General features: G+C 42.2%; 1 protein-coding gene and 13 non-coding genes across 14 annotated transcripts; all 14 read right to left on the reverse strand.

Annotated features, from left to right (window-relative positions):
* Window positions 1–10: 10 nt before the first annotated feature.
* On the reverse strand, window positions 11–129 carry LOC148958295 (5S ribosomal RNA). Its single transcript, XR_016144765.1, has one exon. It is a non-coding gene; the product is annotated as a 5S ribosomal RNA (ribosomal RNA).
* Window positions 130–770: 641 nt separating this feature from the next.
* LOC148958296 (5S ribosomal RNA) lies at window positions 771–889 on the reverse strand. The gene has a single exon (XR_016144789.1). It is a non-coding gene; the product is annotated as a 5S ribosomal RNA (ribosomal RNA).
* Window positions 890–1,533: 644 nt separating this feature from the next.
* LOC148958297 (5S ribosomal RNA) lies at window positions 1,534–1,652 on the reverse strand. Its single transcript, XR_016144766.1, has one exon. It is a non-coding gene; the product is annotated as a 5S ribosomal RNA (ribosomal RNA).
* Window positions 1,653–2,293: 641 nt separating this feature from the next.
* LOC148958298 (5S ribosomal RNA) lies at window positions 2,294–2,412 on the reverse strand. Its single transcript, XR_016144790.1, has one exon. It is a non-coding gene; the product is annotated as a 5S ribosomal RNA (ribosomal RNA).
* A 644-nt stretch (window positions 2,413–3,056) lies between these two features.
* LOC148958299 (5S ribosomal RNA) lies at window positions 3,057–3,175 on the reverse strand. Its single transcript, XR_016144767.1, has one exon. It is a non-coding gene; the product is annotated as a 5S ribosomal RNA (ribosomal RNA).
* A 644-nt stretch (window positions 3,176–3,819) lies between these two features.
* On the reverse strand, window positions 3,820–3,938 carry LOC148958300 (5S ribosomal RNA). Its single transcript, XR_016144768.1, has one exon. It is a non-coding gene; the product is annotated as a 5S ribosomal RNA (ribosomal RNA).
* Window positions 3,939–4,579: 641 nt separating this feature from the next.
* On the reverse strand, window positions 4,580–4,698 carry LOC148958301 (5S ribosomal RNA). The gene has a single exon (XR_016144792.1). It is a non-coding gene; the product is annotated as a 5S ribosomal RNA (ribosomal RNA).
* Window positions 4,699–5,338: 640 nt separating this feature from the next.
* Window positions 5,339–5,457, reverse strand: LOC148958302 (5S ribosomal RNA). The gene has a single exon (XR_016144793.1). It is a non-coding gene; the product is annotated as a 5S ribosomal RNA (ribosomal RNA).
* Window positions 5,458–6,098: 641 nt separating this feature from the next.
* Window positions 6,099–6,217, reverse strand: LOC148958303 (5S ribosomal RNA). Its single transcript, XR_016144794.1, has one exon. It is a non-coding gene; the product is annotated as a 5S ribosomal RNA (ribosomal RNA).
* A 641-nt stretch (window positions 6,218–6,858) lies between these two features.
* LOC148958304 (5S ribosomal RNA) lies at window positions 6,859–6,977 on the reverse strand. Its single transcript, XR_016144795.1, has one exon. It is a non-coding gene; the product is annotated as a 5S ribosomal RNA (ribosomal RNA).
* Window positions 6,978–7,618: 641 nt separating this feature from the next.
* On the reverse strand, window positions 7,619–7,737 carry LOC148958305 (5S ribosomal RNA). The gene has a single exon (XR_016144796.1). It is a non-coding gene; the product is annotated as a 5S ribosomal RNA (ribosomal RNA).
* A 640-nt stretch (window positions 7,738–8,377) lies between these two features.
* Window positions 8,378–8,496, reverse strand: LOC148958306 (5S ribosomal RNA). Its single transcript, XR_016144797.1, has one exon. It is a non-coding gene; the product is annotated as a 5S ribosomal RNA (ribosomal RNA).
* A 640-nt stretch (window positions 8,497–9,136) lies between these two features.
* Window positions 9,137–9,255, reverse strand: LOC148958307 (5S ribosomal RNA). The gene has a single exon (XR_016144798.1). It is a non-coding gene; the product is annotated as a 5S ribosomal RNA (ribosomal RNA).
* Window positions 9,256–9,840: 585 nt separating this feature from the next.
* On the reverse strand, window positions 9,841–16,087 carry LOC135691863 (uncharacterized). The gene is made up of 2 exons (XM_065209850.2): window positions 15,875–16,087; window positions 9,841–15,760 (listed from the first exon to the last, which is right to left on the reverse strand). Exon 2 carries the CDS (start codon window positions 15,610–15,612, stop codon window positions 10,312–10,314), a length of 5,301 nt encoding a protein of 1,766 aa, XP_065065922.2. The 5' UTR covers window positions 15,613–15,760; window positions 15,875–16,087; the 3' UTR covers window positions 9,841–10,311.
* Window positions 16,088–16,111: the final 24 nt, after the last annotated feature.

Below are 16,111 nucleotides of genomic sequence, written 5' to 3' on the forward strand. Positions count from 1 at the left end.
AAGATGATGAAGCCTACAACACCAGGTGTTCCCAGGCGGTCACCCATCCAGGTACTGACCTGGCCCTACCATGCTTCACTTCGGTGATCGGACGAGAACCGGTGTATTCATGGTGGTATGGCCGTAGGCGAAGGATAGGGTGGAGAAATGGCTAGTCTTGCCTTCAGAGTGAGACTTGGTCTTTCCATCCAGCAAAGAATGTGGGCAAAAATGAAGAGAAATCGAACAGGCTGAAATGAAACATGTAGCGAAGCGGTTGATGGACATTTTCCTCTTCCAGCTTAGATCTCCAGCCAGTGATGCTTTAGCTAGCAAGAGCAGAACGGCTTCTTGAAAATATGGCTGACTACATACAATTGCAAGTACAAGTAAAAGTTGGTTAGTTAGTTTTGGTAGGCAGCTAGTGTTTCGTGTTTCGTGAATTCATTTGACCAGTTTGTAATCAGCTAGAACCCTACACGATTGCATCGCAACACGAAGCTGATCTAAACCGAAATCGAATGAAGGATCACATTGACTGATTGGCAATTTGTCCCTGTCAATTTAGCCAATGTGAAAAAGTAGTACCACCTAGAGTAGTTGTTGGTAATTCGTAATTGAGTGAGACGAAAAAGGAACATCTGGTTGCTGTGCTGAGATAAATGTAATCGAATCGAGGCCGACTCGTTAAGAACCTAGAGAGAAAAGCAACTAATGAGAAGAAGAAACAAGAGCAGGCAGATAAAAGACGCATTTTCGACCTTTTTAGGCGAAAAAAGAAAAGATGATGAAGCCTACAACACCAGGTGTTCCCAGGCGGTCACCCATCCAGGTACTGACCTGGCCCTACCATGCTTAACTTCGGTGATCGGACGAGAACCGGTGTATTCATGGTGGTATGGCCGTAGGCGAAGGATAGGGTGGAGAAATGGCTAGTCTTGCCTTCAGAGTGAGACTTGGTCTTTCCATCCAGCAAAGAATGTGGGCAAAAATGAAGAGAAATCGAACAGGCTGAAATGAAACATGTAGCGAAGCGGTTGATGGACATTTTCCTCTTCCAGCTTAGATCTCCAGCCAGTGATGCTTTAGCTAGCAAGAGCAGAACGGCTTCTTGAAAATATGGCTGACTACATACAATTGCAAGTACAAGTAAAAGTTGGTTAGTTAGTTTTGGTAGGCAGCTAGTGTTTCGTGTTTCGTGAATTCATTTGACCAGTTTGTAATCAGCTAGAACCCTACACGATTGCATCGCAACACGAAGCTGATCTAAACCGAAATCGAATGAAGGATCACATTGACTGATTGGCAATTTGTCCCTGTCAATTTAGCCAATGTGAAAAAGTAGTACCACCTAGAGTACTAGTTGTTGGTAATTCGTAATTGAGTGAGACGAACAAGGAACATCTGGTTGCTGTGCTGAGATAAATGTAATCGAATCGAGGCCGAGTCGTTAAGAACCTAGAGAGAAAAGCAACTAATGAGAAGAAGAAACAAGAGCAGGCAGATAAAAGACGCATTTTCGACCCTTTTAGGCGAAAAAAGAAAAGATGATGAAGCCTACAACACCAGGTGTTCCCAGGCGGTCACCCATCCAGGTACTGACCTGGCCCTACCATGCTTCACTTCGGTGATCGGACGAGAACCGGTGTATTCATGGTGGTATGGCCGTAGGCGAAGGATAGGGTGGAGAAATGGCTAGTCTTGCCTTCAGAGTGAGACTTGGTCTTTCCATCCAGCAAAGAATGTGGGCAAAAATGAAGAGAAATCGAACAGGCTGAAATGAAACATGTAGCGAAGCGGTTGATGGACATTTTCCTCTTCCAGCTTAGATCTCCAGCCAGTGATGCTTTAGCTAGCAAGAGCAGAACGGCTTCTTGAAAATATGGCTGACTACATACAATTGCAAGTACAAGTAAAAGTTGGTTAGTTAGTTTTGGTAGGCAGCTAGTGTTTCGTGTTTCGTGAATTCATTTGACCAGTTTGTAATCAGCTAGAACCCTACACGATTGCATCGCAACACGAAGCTGATCTAAACCGAAATCGAATGAAGGATCACATTGACTGATTGGCAATTTGTCCCTGTCAATTTAGCCAATGTGAAAAAGTAGTACCACCTAGAGTAGTTGTTGGTAATTCGTAATTGAGTGAGACGAAAAAGGAACATCTGGTTGCTGTGCTGAGATAAATGTAATCGAATCGAGGCCGAGTCGTTAAGAACCTAGAGAGAAAAGCAACTAATGAGAAGAAGAAACAAGAGCAGGCAGATAAAAGACGCATTTTCGACCTTTTTAGGCGAAAAAAGAAAAGATGATGAAGCCTACAACACCAGGTGTTCCCAGGCGGTCACCCATCCAGGTACTGACCTGGCCCTACCATGCTTAACTTCGGTGATCGGACGAGAACCGGTGTATTCATGGTGGTATGGCCGTAGGCGAAGGATAGGGTGGAGAAATGGCTAGTCTTGCCTTCAGAGTGAGACTTGGTCTTTCCATCCAGCAAAGAATGTGGGCAAAAATGAAGAGAAATCGAACAGGCTGAAATGAAACATGTAGCGAAGCGGTTGATGGACATTTTCCTCTTCCAGCTTAGATCTCCAGCCAGTGATGCTTTAGCTAGCAAGAGCAGAACGGCTTCTTGAAAATATGGCTGACTACATACAATTGCAAGTACAAGTAAAAGTTGGTTAGTTAGTTTTGGTAGGCAGCTAGTGTTTCGTGTTTCGTGAATTCATTTGACCAGTTTGTAATCAGCTAGAACCCTACACGATTGCATCGCAACACGAAGCTGATCTAAACCGAAATCGAATGAAGGATCACATTGACTGATTGGCAATTTGTCCCTGTCAATTTAGCCAATGTGAAAAAGTAGTACCACCTAGAGTACTAGTTGTTGGTAATTCGTAATTGAGTGAGACGAACAAGGAACATCTGGTTGCTGTGCTGAGATAAATGTAATCGAATCGAGGCCGAGTCGTTAAGAACCTAGAGAGAAAAGCAACTAATGAGAAGAAGAAACAAGAGCAGGCAGATAAAAGACGCATTTTCGACCCTTTTAGGCGAAAAAAGAAAAGATGATGAAGCCTACAACACCAGGTGTTCCCAGGCGGTCACCCATCCAGGTACTGACCTGGCCCTACCATGCTTCACTTCGGTGATCGGACGAGAACCGGTGTATTCATGGTGGTATGGCCGTAGGCGAAGGATAGGGTGGAGAAATGGCTAGTCTTGCCTTCAGAGTGAGACTTGGTCTTTCCATCCAGCAAAGAATGTGGGCAAAAATGAAGAGAAATCGAACAGGCTGAAATGAAACATGTAGCGAAGCGGTTGATGGACATTTTCCTCTTCCAGCTTAGATCTCCAGCCAGTGATGCTTTAGCTAGCAAGAGCAGAACGGCTTCTTGAAAATATGGCTGACTACATACAATTGCAAGTACAAGTAAAAGTTGGTTAGTTAGTTTTGGTAGGCAGCTAGTGTTTCGTGTTTCGTGAATTCATTTGACCAGTTTGTAATCAGCTAGAACCCTACACGATTGCATCGCAACACGAAGCTGATCTAAACCGAAATCGAATGAAGGATCACATTGACTGATTGGCAATTTGTCCCTGTCAATTTAGCCAATGTGAAAAAGTAGTACCACCTAGAGTACTAGTTGTTGGTAATTCGTAATTGAGTGAGACGAACAAGGAACATCTGGTTGCTGTGCTGAGATAAATGTAATCGAATCGAGGCCGAGTCGTTAAGAACCTAGAGAGAAAAGCAACTAATGAGAAGAAGAAACAAGAGCAGGCAGATAAAAGACGCATTTTCGACCCTTTTAGGCGAAAAAAGAAAAGATGATGAAGCCTACAACACCAGGTGTTCCCAGGCGGTCACCCATCCAGGTACTGACCTGGCCCTACCATGCTTCACTTCGGTGATCGGACGAGAACCGGTGTATTCATGGTGGTATGGCCGTAGGCGAAGGATAGGGTGGAGAAATGGCTAGTCTTGCCTTCAGAGTGAGACTTGGTCTTTCCATCCAGCAAAGAATGTGGGCAAAAATGAAGAGAAATCGAACAGGCTGAAATGAAACATGTAGCGAAGCGGTTGATGGACATTTTCCTCTTCCAGCTTAGATCTCCAGCCAGTGATGCTTTAGCTAGCAAGAGCAGAACGGCTTCTTGAAAATATGGCTGACTACATACAATTGCAAGTACAAGTAAAAGTTGGTTAGTTAGTTTTGGTAGGCAGCTAGTGTTTCGTGTTTCGTGAATTCATTTGACCAGTTTGTAATCAGCTAGAACCCTACACGATTGCATCGCAACACGAAGCTGATCTAAACCGAAATCGAATGAAGGATCACATTGACTGATTGGCAATTTGTCCCTGTCAATTTAGCCAATGTGAAAAAGTAGTACCACCTAGAGTAGTTGTTGGTAATTCGTAATTGAGTGAGACGAAAAAGGAACATCTGGTTGCTGTGCTGAGATAAATGTAATCGAATCGAGGCCGAGTCGTTAAGAACCTAGAGAGAAAAGCAACTAATGAGAAGAAGAAACAAGAGCAGGCAGATAAAAGACGCATTTTCGACCTTTTTAGGCGAAAAAAGAAAAGATGATGAAGCCTACAACACCAGGTGTTCCCAGGCGGTCACCCATCCAGGTACTGACCTGGCCCTACCATGCTTAACTTCGGTGATCGGACGAGAACCGGTGTATTCATGGTGGTATGGCCGTAGGCGAAGGATAGGTGGAGAAATGGCTAGTCTTGCCTTCAGAGTGAGACTTGGTCTTTCCATCCAGCAAAGAATGTGGGCAAAAATGAAGAGAAATCGAACAGGCTGAAATGAAACATGTAGCGAAGCGGTTGATGGACATTTTCCTCTTCCAGCTTAGATCTCCAGCCAGTGATGCTTTAGCTAGCAAGAGCAGAACGGCTTCTTGAAAATATGGCTGACTACATACAATTGCAAGTACAAGTAAAAGTTGGTTAGTTAGTTTTGGTAGGCAGCTAGTGTTTCGTGTTTCGTGAATTCATTTGACCAGTTTGTAATCAGCTAGAACCCTACACGATTGCATCGCAACACGAAGCTGATCTAAACCGAAATCGAATGAAGGATCACATTGACTGATTGGCAATTTGTCCCTGTCAATTTAGCCAATGTGAAAAAGTAGTACCACCTAGAGTAGTTGTTGGTAATTCGTAATTGAGTGAGACGAAAAAGGAACATCTGGTTGCTGTGCTGAGATAAATGTAATGGAATCGAGGCCGACTCGTTAAGAACCTAGAGAGAAAAGCAACTAATGAGAAGAAGAAACAAGGGCAGGCAGATAAAAGACGCATTTTCGACCTTTTTAGGCGAAAAAAGAAAAGATGATGAAGCCTACAACACCAGGTGTTCCCAGGCGGTCACCCATCCAGGTACTGACCTGGCCCTACCATGCTTAACTTCGGTGATCGGACGAGAACCGGTGTATTCATGGTGGTATGGCCGTAGGCGAAGGATAGGGTGGAGAAATGGCTAGTCTTGCCTTCAGAGTGAGACTTGGTCTTTCCATCCAGCAAAGAATGTGGGCAAAAATGAAGAGAAATCGAACAGGCTGAAATGAAACATGTAGCGAGGCGGTTGATGGACATTTTCCTCTTCCAGCTTAGATCTCCAGCCAGTGATGCTTTAGCTAGCAAGAGCAGAACGGCTTCTTGAAAATATGGCTGACTACATACAATTGCAAGTACAAGTAAAAGTTGGTTAGTTAGTTTTGGTAGGCAGCTAGTGTTTCGTGTTTCGTGAATTCATTTGACCAGTTTGTAATCAGCTAGAACCCTACACGATTGCATCGCAACACGAAGCTGATCTAAACCGAAATCGAATGAAGGATCACATTGACTGATTGGCAATTTGTCCCTGTCAATTTAGCCAATGTGAAAAAGTAGTACCACCTAGAGTAGTTGTTGGTAATTCGTAATTGAGTGAGACGAAAAAGGAACATCTGGTTGCTGTGCTGAGATAAATGTAATCGAATCGAGGCCGAGTCGTTAAGAACCTAGAGAGAAAAGCAACTAATGAGAAGAAGAAACAAGAGCAGGCAGATAAAAGACGCATTTTCGACCTTTTTAGGCGAAAAAAGAAAAGATGATGAAGCCTACAACACCAGGTGTTCCCAGGCGGTCACCCATCCAGGTACTGACCTGGCCCTACCATGCTTAACTTCGGTGATCGGACGAGAACCGGTGTATTCATGGTGGTATGGCCGTAGGCGAAGGATAGGGTGGAGAAATGGCTAGTCTTGCCTTCAGAGTGAGACTTGGTCTTTCCATCCAGCAAAGAATGTGGGCAAAAATGAAGAGAAATCGAACAGGCTGAAATGAAACATGTAGCGAAGCGGTTGATGGACATTTTCCTCTTCCAGCTTAGATCTCCAGCCAGTGATGCTTTAGCTAGCAAGAGCAGAACGGCTTCTTGAAAATATGGCTGACTACATACAATTGCAAGTACAAGTAAAAGTTGGTTAGTTAGTTTTGGTAGGCAGCTAGTGTTTCGTGTTTCGTGAATTCATTTGACCAGTTTGTAATCAGCTAGAACCCTACACGATTGCATCGCAACACGAAGCTGATCTAAACCGAAATCGAATGAAGGATCACATTGACTGATTGGCAATTTGTCCCTGTCAATTTAGCCAATGTGAAAAAGTAGTACCACCTAGAGTAGTTGTTGGTAATTCGTAATTGAGTGAGACGAAAAAGGAACATCTGGTTGCTGTGCTGAGATAAATGTAATCGAATCGAGGCCGAGTCGTTAAGAACCTAGAGAGAAAAGCAACTAATGAGAAGAAGAAACAAGAGCAGGCAGATAAAAGACGCATTTTCGACCTTTTTAGGCGAAAAAAGAAAAGATGATGAAGCCTACAACACCAGGTGTTCCCAGGCGGTCACCCATCCAGGTACTGACCTGGCCCTACCATGCTTAACTTCGGTGATCGGACGAGAACCGGTGTATTCATGGTGGTATGGCCGTAGGCGAAGGATAGGGTGGAGAAATGGCTAGTCTTGCCTTCAGAGTGAGACTTGGTCTTTCCATCCAGCAAAGAATGTGGGCAAAAATGAAGAGAAATCGAACAGGCTGAAATGAAACATGTAGCGAAGCGGTTGATGGACATTTTCCTCTTCCAGCTTAGATCTCCAGCCAGTGATGCTTTAGCTAGCAAGAGCAGAACGGCTTCTTGAAAATATGGCTGACTACATACAATTGCAAGTACAAGTAAAAGTTGGTTAGTTAGTTTTGGTAGGCAGCTAGTGTTTCGTGTTTCGTGAATTCATTTGACCAGTTTGTAATCAGCTAGAACCCTACACGATTGCATCGCAACACGAAGCTGATCTAAACCGAAATCGAATGAAGGATCACATTGACTGATTGGCAATTTGTCCCTGTCAATTTAGCCAATGTGAAAAAGTAGTACCACCTAGAGTAGTTGTTGGTAATTCGTAATTGAGTGAGACGAAAAAGGAACATCTGGTTGCTGTGCTGAGATAAATGTAATCGAATCGAGGCCGAGTCGTTAAGAACCTAGAGAGAAAAGCAACTAATGAGAAGAAGAAACAAGAGCAGGCAGATAAAAGACGCATTTTCGACCTTTTTAGGCGAAAAAAGAAAAGATGATGAAGCCTACAACACCAGGTGTTCCCAGGCGGTCACCCATCCAGGTACTGACCTGGCCCTACCATGCTTAACTTCGGTGATCGGACGAGAACCGGTGTATTCATGGTGGTATGGCCGTAGGCGAAGGATAGGGTGGAGAAATGGCTAGTCTTGCCTTCAGAGTGAGACTTGGTCTTTCCATCCAGCAAAGAATGTGGGCAAAAATGAAGAGAAATCGAACAGGCTGAAATGAAACATGTAGCGAAGCGGTTGATGGACATTTTCCTCTTCCAGCTTAGATCTCCAGCCAGTGATGCTTTAGCTAGCAAGAGCAGAACGGCTTCTTGAAAATATGGCTGACTACATACAATTGCAAGTACAAGTAAAAGTTGGTTAGTTAGTTTTGGTAGGCAGCTAGTGTTTCGTGTTTCGTGAATTCATTTGACCAGTTTGTAATCAGCTAGAACCCTACACGATTGCATCGCAACACGAAGCTGATCTAAACCGAAATCGAATGAAGGATCACATTGACTGATTGGCAATTTGTCCCTGTCAATTTAGCCAATGTGAAAAGTAGTACCACCTAGAGTAGTTGTTGGTAATTCGTAATTGAGTGAGACGAAAAAGGAACATCTGGTTGCTGTGCTGAGATAAATGTAATGGAATCGAGGCCGACTCGTTAAGAACCTAGAGAGAAAAGCAACTAATGAGAAGAAGAAACAAGGGCAGGCAGATAAAAGACGCATTTTCGACCTTTTTAGGCGAAAAAAGAAAAGATGATGAAGCCTACAACACCAGGTGTTCCCAGGCGGTCACCCATCCAGGTACTGACCTGGCCCTACCATGCTTAACTTCGGTGATCGGACGAGAACCGGTGTATTCATGGTGGTATGGCCGTAGGCGAAGGATAGGGTGGAGAAATGGCTAGTCTTGCCTTCAGAGTGAGACTTGGTCTTTCCATCCAGCAAAGAATGTGGGCAAAAATGAAGAGAAATCGAACAGGCTGAAATGAAACATGTAGCGAAGCGGTTGATGGACATTTTCCTCTTCCAGCTTAGATCTCCAGCCAGTGATGCTTTAGCTAGCAAGAGCAGAACGGCTTCTTGAAAATATGGCTGACTACATACAATTGCAAGTACAAGTAAAAGTTGGTTAGTTAGTTTTGGTAGGCAGCTAGTGTTTCGTGTTTCGTGAATTCATTTGACCAGTTTGTAATCAGCTAGAACCCTACACGATTGCATCGCAACACGAAGCTGATCTAAACCGAAATCGAATGAAGGATCACATTGACTGATTGGCAATTTGTCCCTGTCAATTTAGCCAATGTGAAAAGTAGTACCACCTAGAGTAGTTGTTGGTAATTCGTAATTGAGTGAGACGAAAAAGGAACATCTGGTTGCTGTGCTGAGATAAATGTAATGGAATCGAGGCCGACTCGTTAAGAACCTAGAGAGAAAAGCAACTAATGAGAAGAAGAAACAAGGGCAGGCAGATAAAAGACGCATTTTCGACCTTTTTAGGCGAAAAAAGAAAAGATGATGAAGCCTACAACACCAGGTGTTCCCAGGCGGTCACCCATCCAGGTACTGACCTGGCCCTACCATGCTTAACTTCGGTGATCGGACGAGAACCGGTGTATTCATGGTGGTATGGCCGTAGGCGAAGGATAGGGTGGAGAAATGGCTAGTCTTGCCTTCAGAGTGAGACTTGGTCTTTCCATCCAGCAAAGAATGTGGGCAAAAATGAAGAGAAATCGAACAGGCTGAAATGAAACATGTAGCGAAGCGGTTGATGGACATTTTCCTCTTCCAGCTTAGATCTCCAGCCAGTGATGCTTTAGCTAGCAAGAGCAGAACGGCTTGTTGAAAATATGGCTGACTACATACAATTGCAAGTACAAGTAAAAGTTGGTTAGTTAGTTTTGGTAGGCAGCTAGTGTTTCGTGTTTCGTGAATTCATTTGACCAGTTTGTAATCAGCTAGAACCCTACACGATTGCATCGCAACACGAAGCTGATCTAAACCGAAATCGAATGAAGGATCACATTGACTGATTGGCAATTTGTCCCTGTCAATTTAGCCAATGTGAAAAAGTAGTACCACCTAGAGTAGTTGTTGGTAATTCGTAATTGAGTGAGACGAAAAAGGAACATCTGGTTGCTGTGCTGAGATAAATGTAATCGAATCGAGGCCGAGTCGTTAAGAACCTAGAGAGAAAAGCAACTAATGAGAAGAAGAAACAAGAGCAGGCAGATAAAAGACGCATGTTTCTTCAAGTATGTTTCCTCACAGGACAGACTTTAGAACAAGACACCCAATCGTATAATGAAAATCTTATTCGATCTAAAACAAGTAAATTATGAATATAAGTAAATACAAAACGTCTTACAGCGGCGATAAACTGAATAACTGGAATGGAAACTGAATGCGAAAATACAATAAAATAAACTTACTTACTTATGGTGATGTCTCTAAAGTGTCTTTGATAAGCTGGTTTCTGTCTAAATATTATTCCTGGTTAGCATGCGGTAACGATCGTGTCCTATTTTCCAACGTGTGAATACTACTAACTAAACTAATTTGCATAAGAATAAAACAGAGCGGGATAATACAAAGCAACTTGTCAACATAATAATAATGTCCTTTAAGAATATATAATCAACGAAACATCCTCCGCCCCCGATAAGGGCGTGGTCCTTATCAACTATGTAAAGTTAATTATTCATATCCTTCTGCTGGGCATATAACTGCTATCTTTGTCACTGGGCGACTGTATTCTCCTGTTGCTGTTTTTACTTTGACATTGCGCACTCGTCCATCAGGTCCCGGGAATACTTCAAGGATTCTTCCAATGTTCCATTTACCTCGGATTGCGTTGCTCTCGGCAACAATAACTGTGTCATTAGGTTGGACATTGCGGCGGTCCATGTGCCATTTCTTTTGTGGAACAAGTGATGGAAAAACATCTCGTATCCATCGTTTCCAGAATGATTTTACAATTTTTTGAACAAACTCTACCCTTTGACGTGGGTCTTTAGTTTCTTGAAATGGGCCTTGAGGTACTTCTGGGGTAGCTCTTCCTAACAGAAGATCGTTTGGACATAAGTAGGCTCCATCATCTGGATCATTTGGAATTCTACCAATTGGGCGTTGGTTCAACAAGTTTGCAACTTCCATCAAACAAGTGTATAATTCAAAGGGTCTCAAAACTTGTTCACCAATAGCGATTTTTAATGCTCTTTTGCTGCTCTTTACAAGTGCTTCTGCGCATCCATTTTGGTGTGGTGCTGCCGGTGTGATGAAAATCCAGTTTATGCCTCTCCCTGCACAAAAATCTTGTAGTTGGTCAGTGTCGAATTCCTCTATCATCTCTCTCAAAACTCTCTCTGCACCAACCATCTGTGTTCCATTGTCACTCAAAATTACTGCTGGATAGCCTCGAATGCAGAAAAATCTTCTCAGTACTTGTAAAAATTCCATTGTAGAACAATCGGTTGCTAGCTCTAGGTGAACTGCTCTTGTACTCAAGCATGTAAATATGACACCATAATGCTTTGCCGTTTTATTACGTCCAATTCTAACATTGTACGGTCCAAAATAATCACATGCTGTGTAGTAGAATGGTGGTGTTTGCGGTGTCAGTCGAATTGCAGGAAGGCTTCCCATTTGTTGTTCTTCTGCTTTGTGTGCCAATTCTCTGCAGAACACACACTTGAATTTAACAGATTTGCTTATTTTGTTGCCTGTAAGTATCCAATATTTCCTCCTTATCTTGGCTGTGGTTGTTGCAACTCCGGTGTGTCCGTGTTGGTGTACGTGTCTAGTTATCAGCAGTGAAATCCTATGATAACTTGGCAGTAGGGCTGGATGTCTTGTCTCATAAGACAATAACGCTTTATCTGCTCTGCCTCCAACTCTAATAACTCCATTTTCGTCAACAAAAGGACTGAGTGACTTGAATTCACCTTTCTTTAAACGGTTATGTAAGCTTTTTTGTGCATCTTTGATCAGAAACAACTCTGATTTCTGGAGTTCCTCGGGTTTCAGTGGTCCATATTTAAATGGTACATGACGTTTCAGGCGTCTGATATTTTCAGCTAGTCTTTTGATCCATGCATAAACTCGTATAAGCTTCGGCCAACTGGAGACTGTGTCATAATTGATAACATTTTCAGGCTTTGTGTTTATCGACAAACAGACTTTTGTAGCTTTACGACGTTCACTGTCTTCTTTGACTGGCGACGGAATAGCTTTTGTTGGCCATAATTCTTCCGCAGTTCGTAGAAACTCTGGTCCGTGCATCCATCTTCCGTTCAGTTCATGTACATGAATCCCTCGTGACAGCTCGTCTGCTACATTGTTTTCCCCAGGAATGTGTTTCCACTGGCTAGGGTCTGAATTGCTTTGAATCTCTCCTATCCTGGATGATACAAATGGTTTGTAACTGCGTGATGGACTTTGAATCCAAGCTGATGTTATCGAGCTGTCTGTGAAGAAATTAACATCCTTGAATTCGATCCTTGATTCTTCTTGAATCGTTTTTGCAAGACGTGATGCAAGGACAGCAGCTTGTAACTCCAAGCGTGGTATGGTTAGCTGTTTTAGTGGTGCAACTCTTGTTTTGGCAGCAACGAATCTAACATCAAATTTGCCATTCTCAATCTTCTGTCGAAGGTATGCACATGCTCCAAAGGCTTCTTGTGACGCATCTGAAAACAAACACAATGATGGTTTTTCTTTGACATCTGTTGTTAGCAATGGTCTTCTGAAAGAAATATTGTTGAGCTCTTTCATCTCTTTAAACAGTTCAATCCATTTCCCTCGCATATTTGTAGGAATTTCTATATCCCAATCAATTCCAGTCTGCCATAGTTCCTGTATTCCAATCTTAGCTCTGATAATAAATGCAGCAGCCAATCCGATTGGATCATAAATCTTTGCAACTTCAGACAGTAGTCTTCTTTTGGTTAGTTTTACCTTCTCTGTTAGATGCTTTTCTTCATCAATGAGTTTCATCAAGTCAGAGTCAACTTTAAGTGACAGCGTATCTGACTTTCTGTTCCAAGAAATTCCAAGTACTTTCTCATCTGCTTCTTCTTTCAGCATATTGTTTGCATCTGACTCTCCTGTATGCTTGCTGTTTTCATGCAGTTCTTTGTTTGAAATCCATCCTTTGACTTGGAAACCTCCGTTCTTCAGAACAAAATCTATATCCTCTGCTAGCTTCTTTGCTTCTTCTACCGTTTCCACTGATTCACATATATCATCCATGTAAACATTTTCTGTCAGCACCTTTCCAGCTTTCGGTTTGATTTCTTTACATTCTTCTGCCGTCTTTCTCAAAGCAATCTGTGCCATCGCTGGAGCTGGTTTGTCCCCAAATGTAAGAACTGTCTTGACATAAACATCAGGCTCTCTGTGTGTCTCTAAATTACGCCAAAGAAATCTGTGTACATGCTGATCTTGTTCTGGTATCAATATTCGATGATACATCTTTGATATGTCACCAATCAATGCTACTTCTCTTTCTCTGAAACGCAGACTGACTCCAAACAGGTTATTCAATAAGTCTGGGCCTTTCATCCAATAATCGTTGAGTTGATGACCTTGAAACACTGAGGATGAGTTGAACACGATTCGGACAGGTGTGCTTTTCTTCTCTGGTCTTAGGACTGCATGATGGGGGATGTAATGCACAGGGCCTTTATATTCTTTTAATTCGTCAGTTGTCAATTTACGTGAAAAGTTCATTTCGTTCATTTCTTTCATTTGCTTATCATAAGCTTCTGCTTGTTCGGGTTTAATCTTCAATCGACGTTCCATTGATTCTAAACGCTTCACTGCCAATTGTTTATTGTCAGGTAGAAGATTGGGATCCTTTTTCCATGGATATGGAACTAGCCATTGGTTTTCCACCTTAACACACGATTCTGCAATGATTCTGGCCTCTTCCTTCTCAGTTTCACTCAGTTTGTCTGCAGTGCATATACATTGCTTCATATTAACTCCCATTGATTCCGTGGTCCAAAAGGCAGCAAGGTCAACTGGTTCTGTATACTTCACATGAAGTATGCTTGTTACCTCACATGTCTCTCCTGGTCTTGCTCCAAAAAATACCCATCCAAGTGGAGACTGTCGAGCCATCAGATGGCCAGCTTGCCTTGTTTCACCTGAATGCATGAAAGCATAATCTATGCCGATTAACAAGTCCACTGGGCCGCTTCCTCTTCTCACCTTTTCTGCTTGCAGTCCGAAAATTTCTTGTAGTCTGGATGTGTTGACAGATTTGATACCATCACTTATTATTGGAATGCCAATTGCCTTGACTGAATACTGTTTCTGGTCATTGATTTGGGAAACTGTAACGGTATATTTCTTTGTTTTTAATGTTTCTTCCTCTCCACCAACTTTTGTAATGTTGACTGATACATCTTGACCTTTAAGTCCTAGTTTTTCAGCTGTCTCTTGACGTATCAAGCTGATTTGTGCTCCTGAATCTAACAATACATTTCCTCGCTTGAAGAAACCTCTTGAATTGGAGATGTTGACTGTAATAACTGGAAGGATTGCTTCTCCGTCATCAGATGCGATGGCAACTCCGACTCCTACTGTGCCGTTTTCCTCTTTGTGCAGGAGATGATGATGGAAACCGTTGCAACGTATACCATTTTTAACGACTGGACATTGCTTGCGACGACTACAGTTGACGGCTTTGTGATCTCTTCCAGCTTTTTTCAGGCAGCTAAAACAAACATGATTCTCTCTGGCAACTTTGTGACGGTCATTCACATTGAGCCCAGCAAACTTTATACATTGATCTGGCCAGTGTGAAGAGTTTGAGCAAAGCCAGCATTTGTGTCTTGTTAGTATGTTGCGGTTGCTGCTTTCACTAGTGACATGAGTGACGGTACGCTTGTGAACAAAGGTTGATCTGATTGGTGCTGTAGCACGCATACGAGACTTCATCTCCACTGTCATCCATAACATTAATGCTTGTAAAGTTGGAACTTTTTTCTCTTGCTCCAGGTAACGTGCCCATATTTTTCTGTCATCAGCACACATTTTTTGCTCTATGATTGAAAGCATATGACTATTGTCCATATCACTTGGTATACCGACTTCCTTCAACGTGTTGTAGCATCGTTTGACTAGGTGCACTAAATCACAAAAACGGGCATCTTCACCATCCTGTAGTGGTCTGAATTTGGTAATATCTTGTGTGATTGCATCTGATACAAAACGAGGGTCTCCATAAATAGCATCCAAATACTCCCATGCTGCATCATAATCGGATCCAATTCCTTTGATCAATTCCAAAGGTTTATCTTTCAAACAGGTACGTAGCAGTGTAATGGCGTCCCTTTTGGTGTATCGAGCCTCGATTGCATGTTTAAAGTCAGAACGAAAAATTGCATATTCTCTTACATCACCTGAAAATGATGGCATTTTAGGTTTCTCAACTTTAAAACCACAAAATTGCTGTTCCTTAATTGGGTTTTCATTGTCTTCCTTTATCGCTAATCCTTTTGATACCTGGAAACGATCCGCTTCGTCTTTGTCAACACTGCCCTCATTTGTTTCTCCTCGAGTCATTGACTGCATATTTGGAATTCCATCAAACTGTTGTGGGTTTCCACTCGGGGGGTTCTCGCGAGAATTTCTTGAAAATACTGACGCTGTTTCCGATACTTCGTCTTCGTCTTCGCTTGAAATTTCCTTCAATTTATCAATACATTGCTTTGCCTTCGTTTCAATTTTCATAAATGAGTCCTGGCATTCCGCTAACCATCTTTCCTCTACTTCATATTCATCGTCATCCTCGATTAGATTTGTAAACTCCTCGTGTTTTTGCACTAAAAGTTCAAACGCTCCTTTACATTTATCCAAAAGTTCTTGTACCTCGTTTACCGGTCTTTCATTACCGATTACGTGATCTAACGCTTTCCAGGCTCGAGTAAAAGCTCCTTTCGCAGTTCTTCGATCGATTTTACCACGTTTCAACTGTTCAGTTTCCGCCATGGTTTCCTATCATTATTCGCTCGGTTTACAGTTCTCGCGTTCTTCGACAATTTAACATAAATCGAATGTATGTTTCTTCAAGTATGTTTCCTCACAGGACAGACTTTAGAACAAGACACCCAATCGTATAATGAAAATCTTATTCGATCTAAAACAAGTAAATTATGAATATAAGTAAATACAAAACGTCTTACAGCGGCGATAAACTGAATAACTGGAATGGAAACTGAATGCGAAAATACAATAAAATAAACTTACTTACTTATGGTGATGTCTCTAAAGTGTCTTTGATAAGCTGGTTTCTGTCTAAATATTATTCCTGGTTAGCATGCGGTAACGATCGTGTCCTATTTTCCAACGTGTGAATACTACTAACTAAACTAATTTGCATAAGAATAAAACAGAGCGGGATAATACAAAGCAACTTGTCAACATAATAATAATGTCCTTTAAGAATATATAATCAACGAAACAACGCATTTTCGACCTTTTTAGGCGA

This window comes from Rhopilema esculentum, chromosome 16 (genome assembly GCF_057945365.1).
Source record: "Rhopilema esculentum isolate cy_ngs chromosome 16, ASM5794536v1, whole genome shotgun sequence".
NCBI classification, from domain to species: Eukaryota; Metazoa; Cnidaria; class Scyphozoa; order Rhizostomeae; family Rhizostomatidae; genus Rhopilema; species Rhopilema esculentum.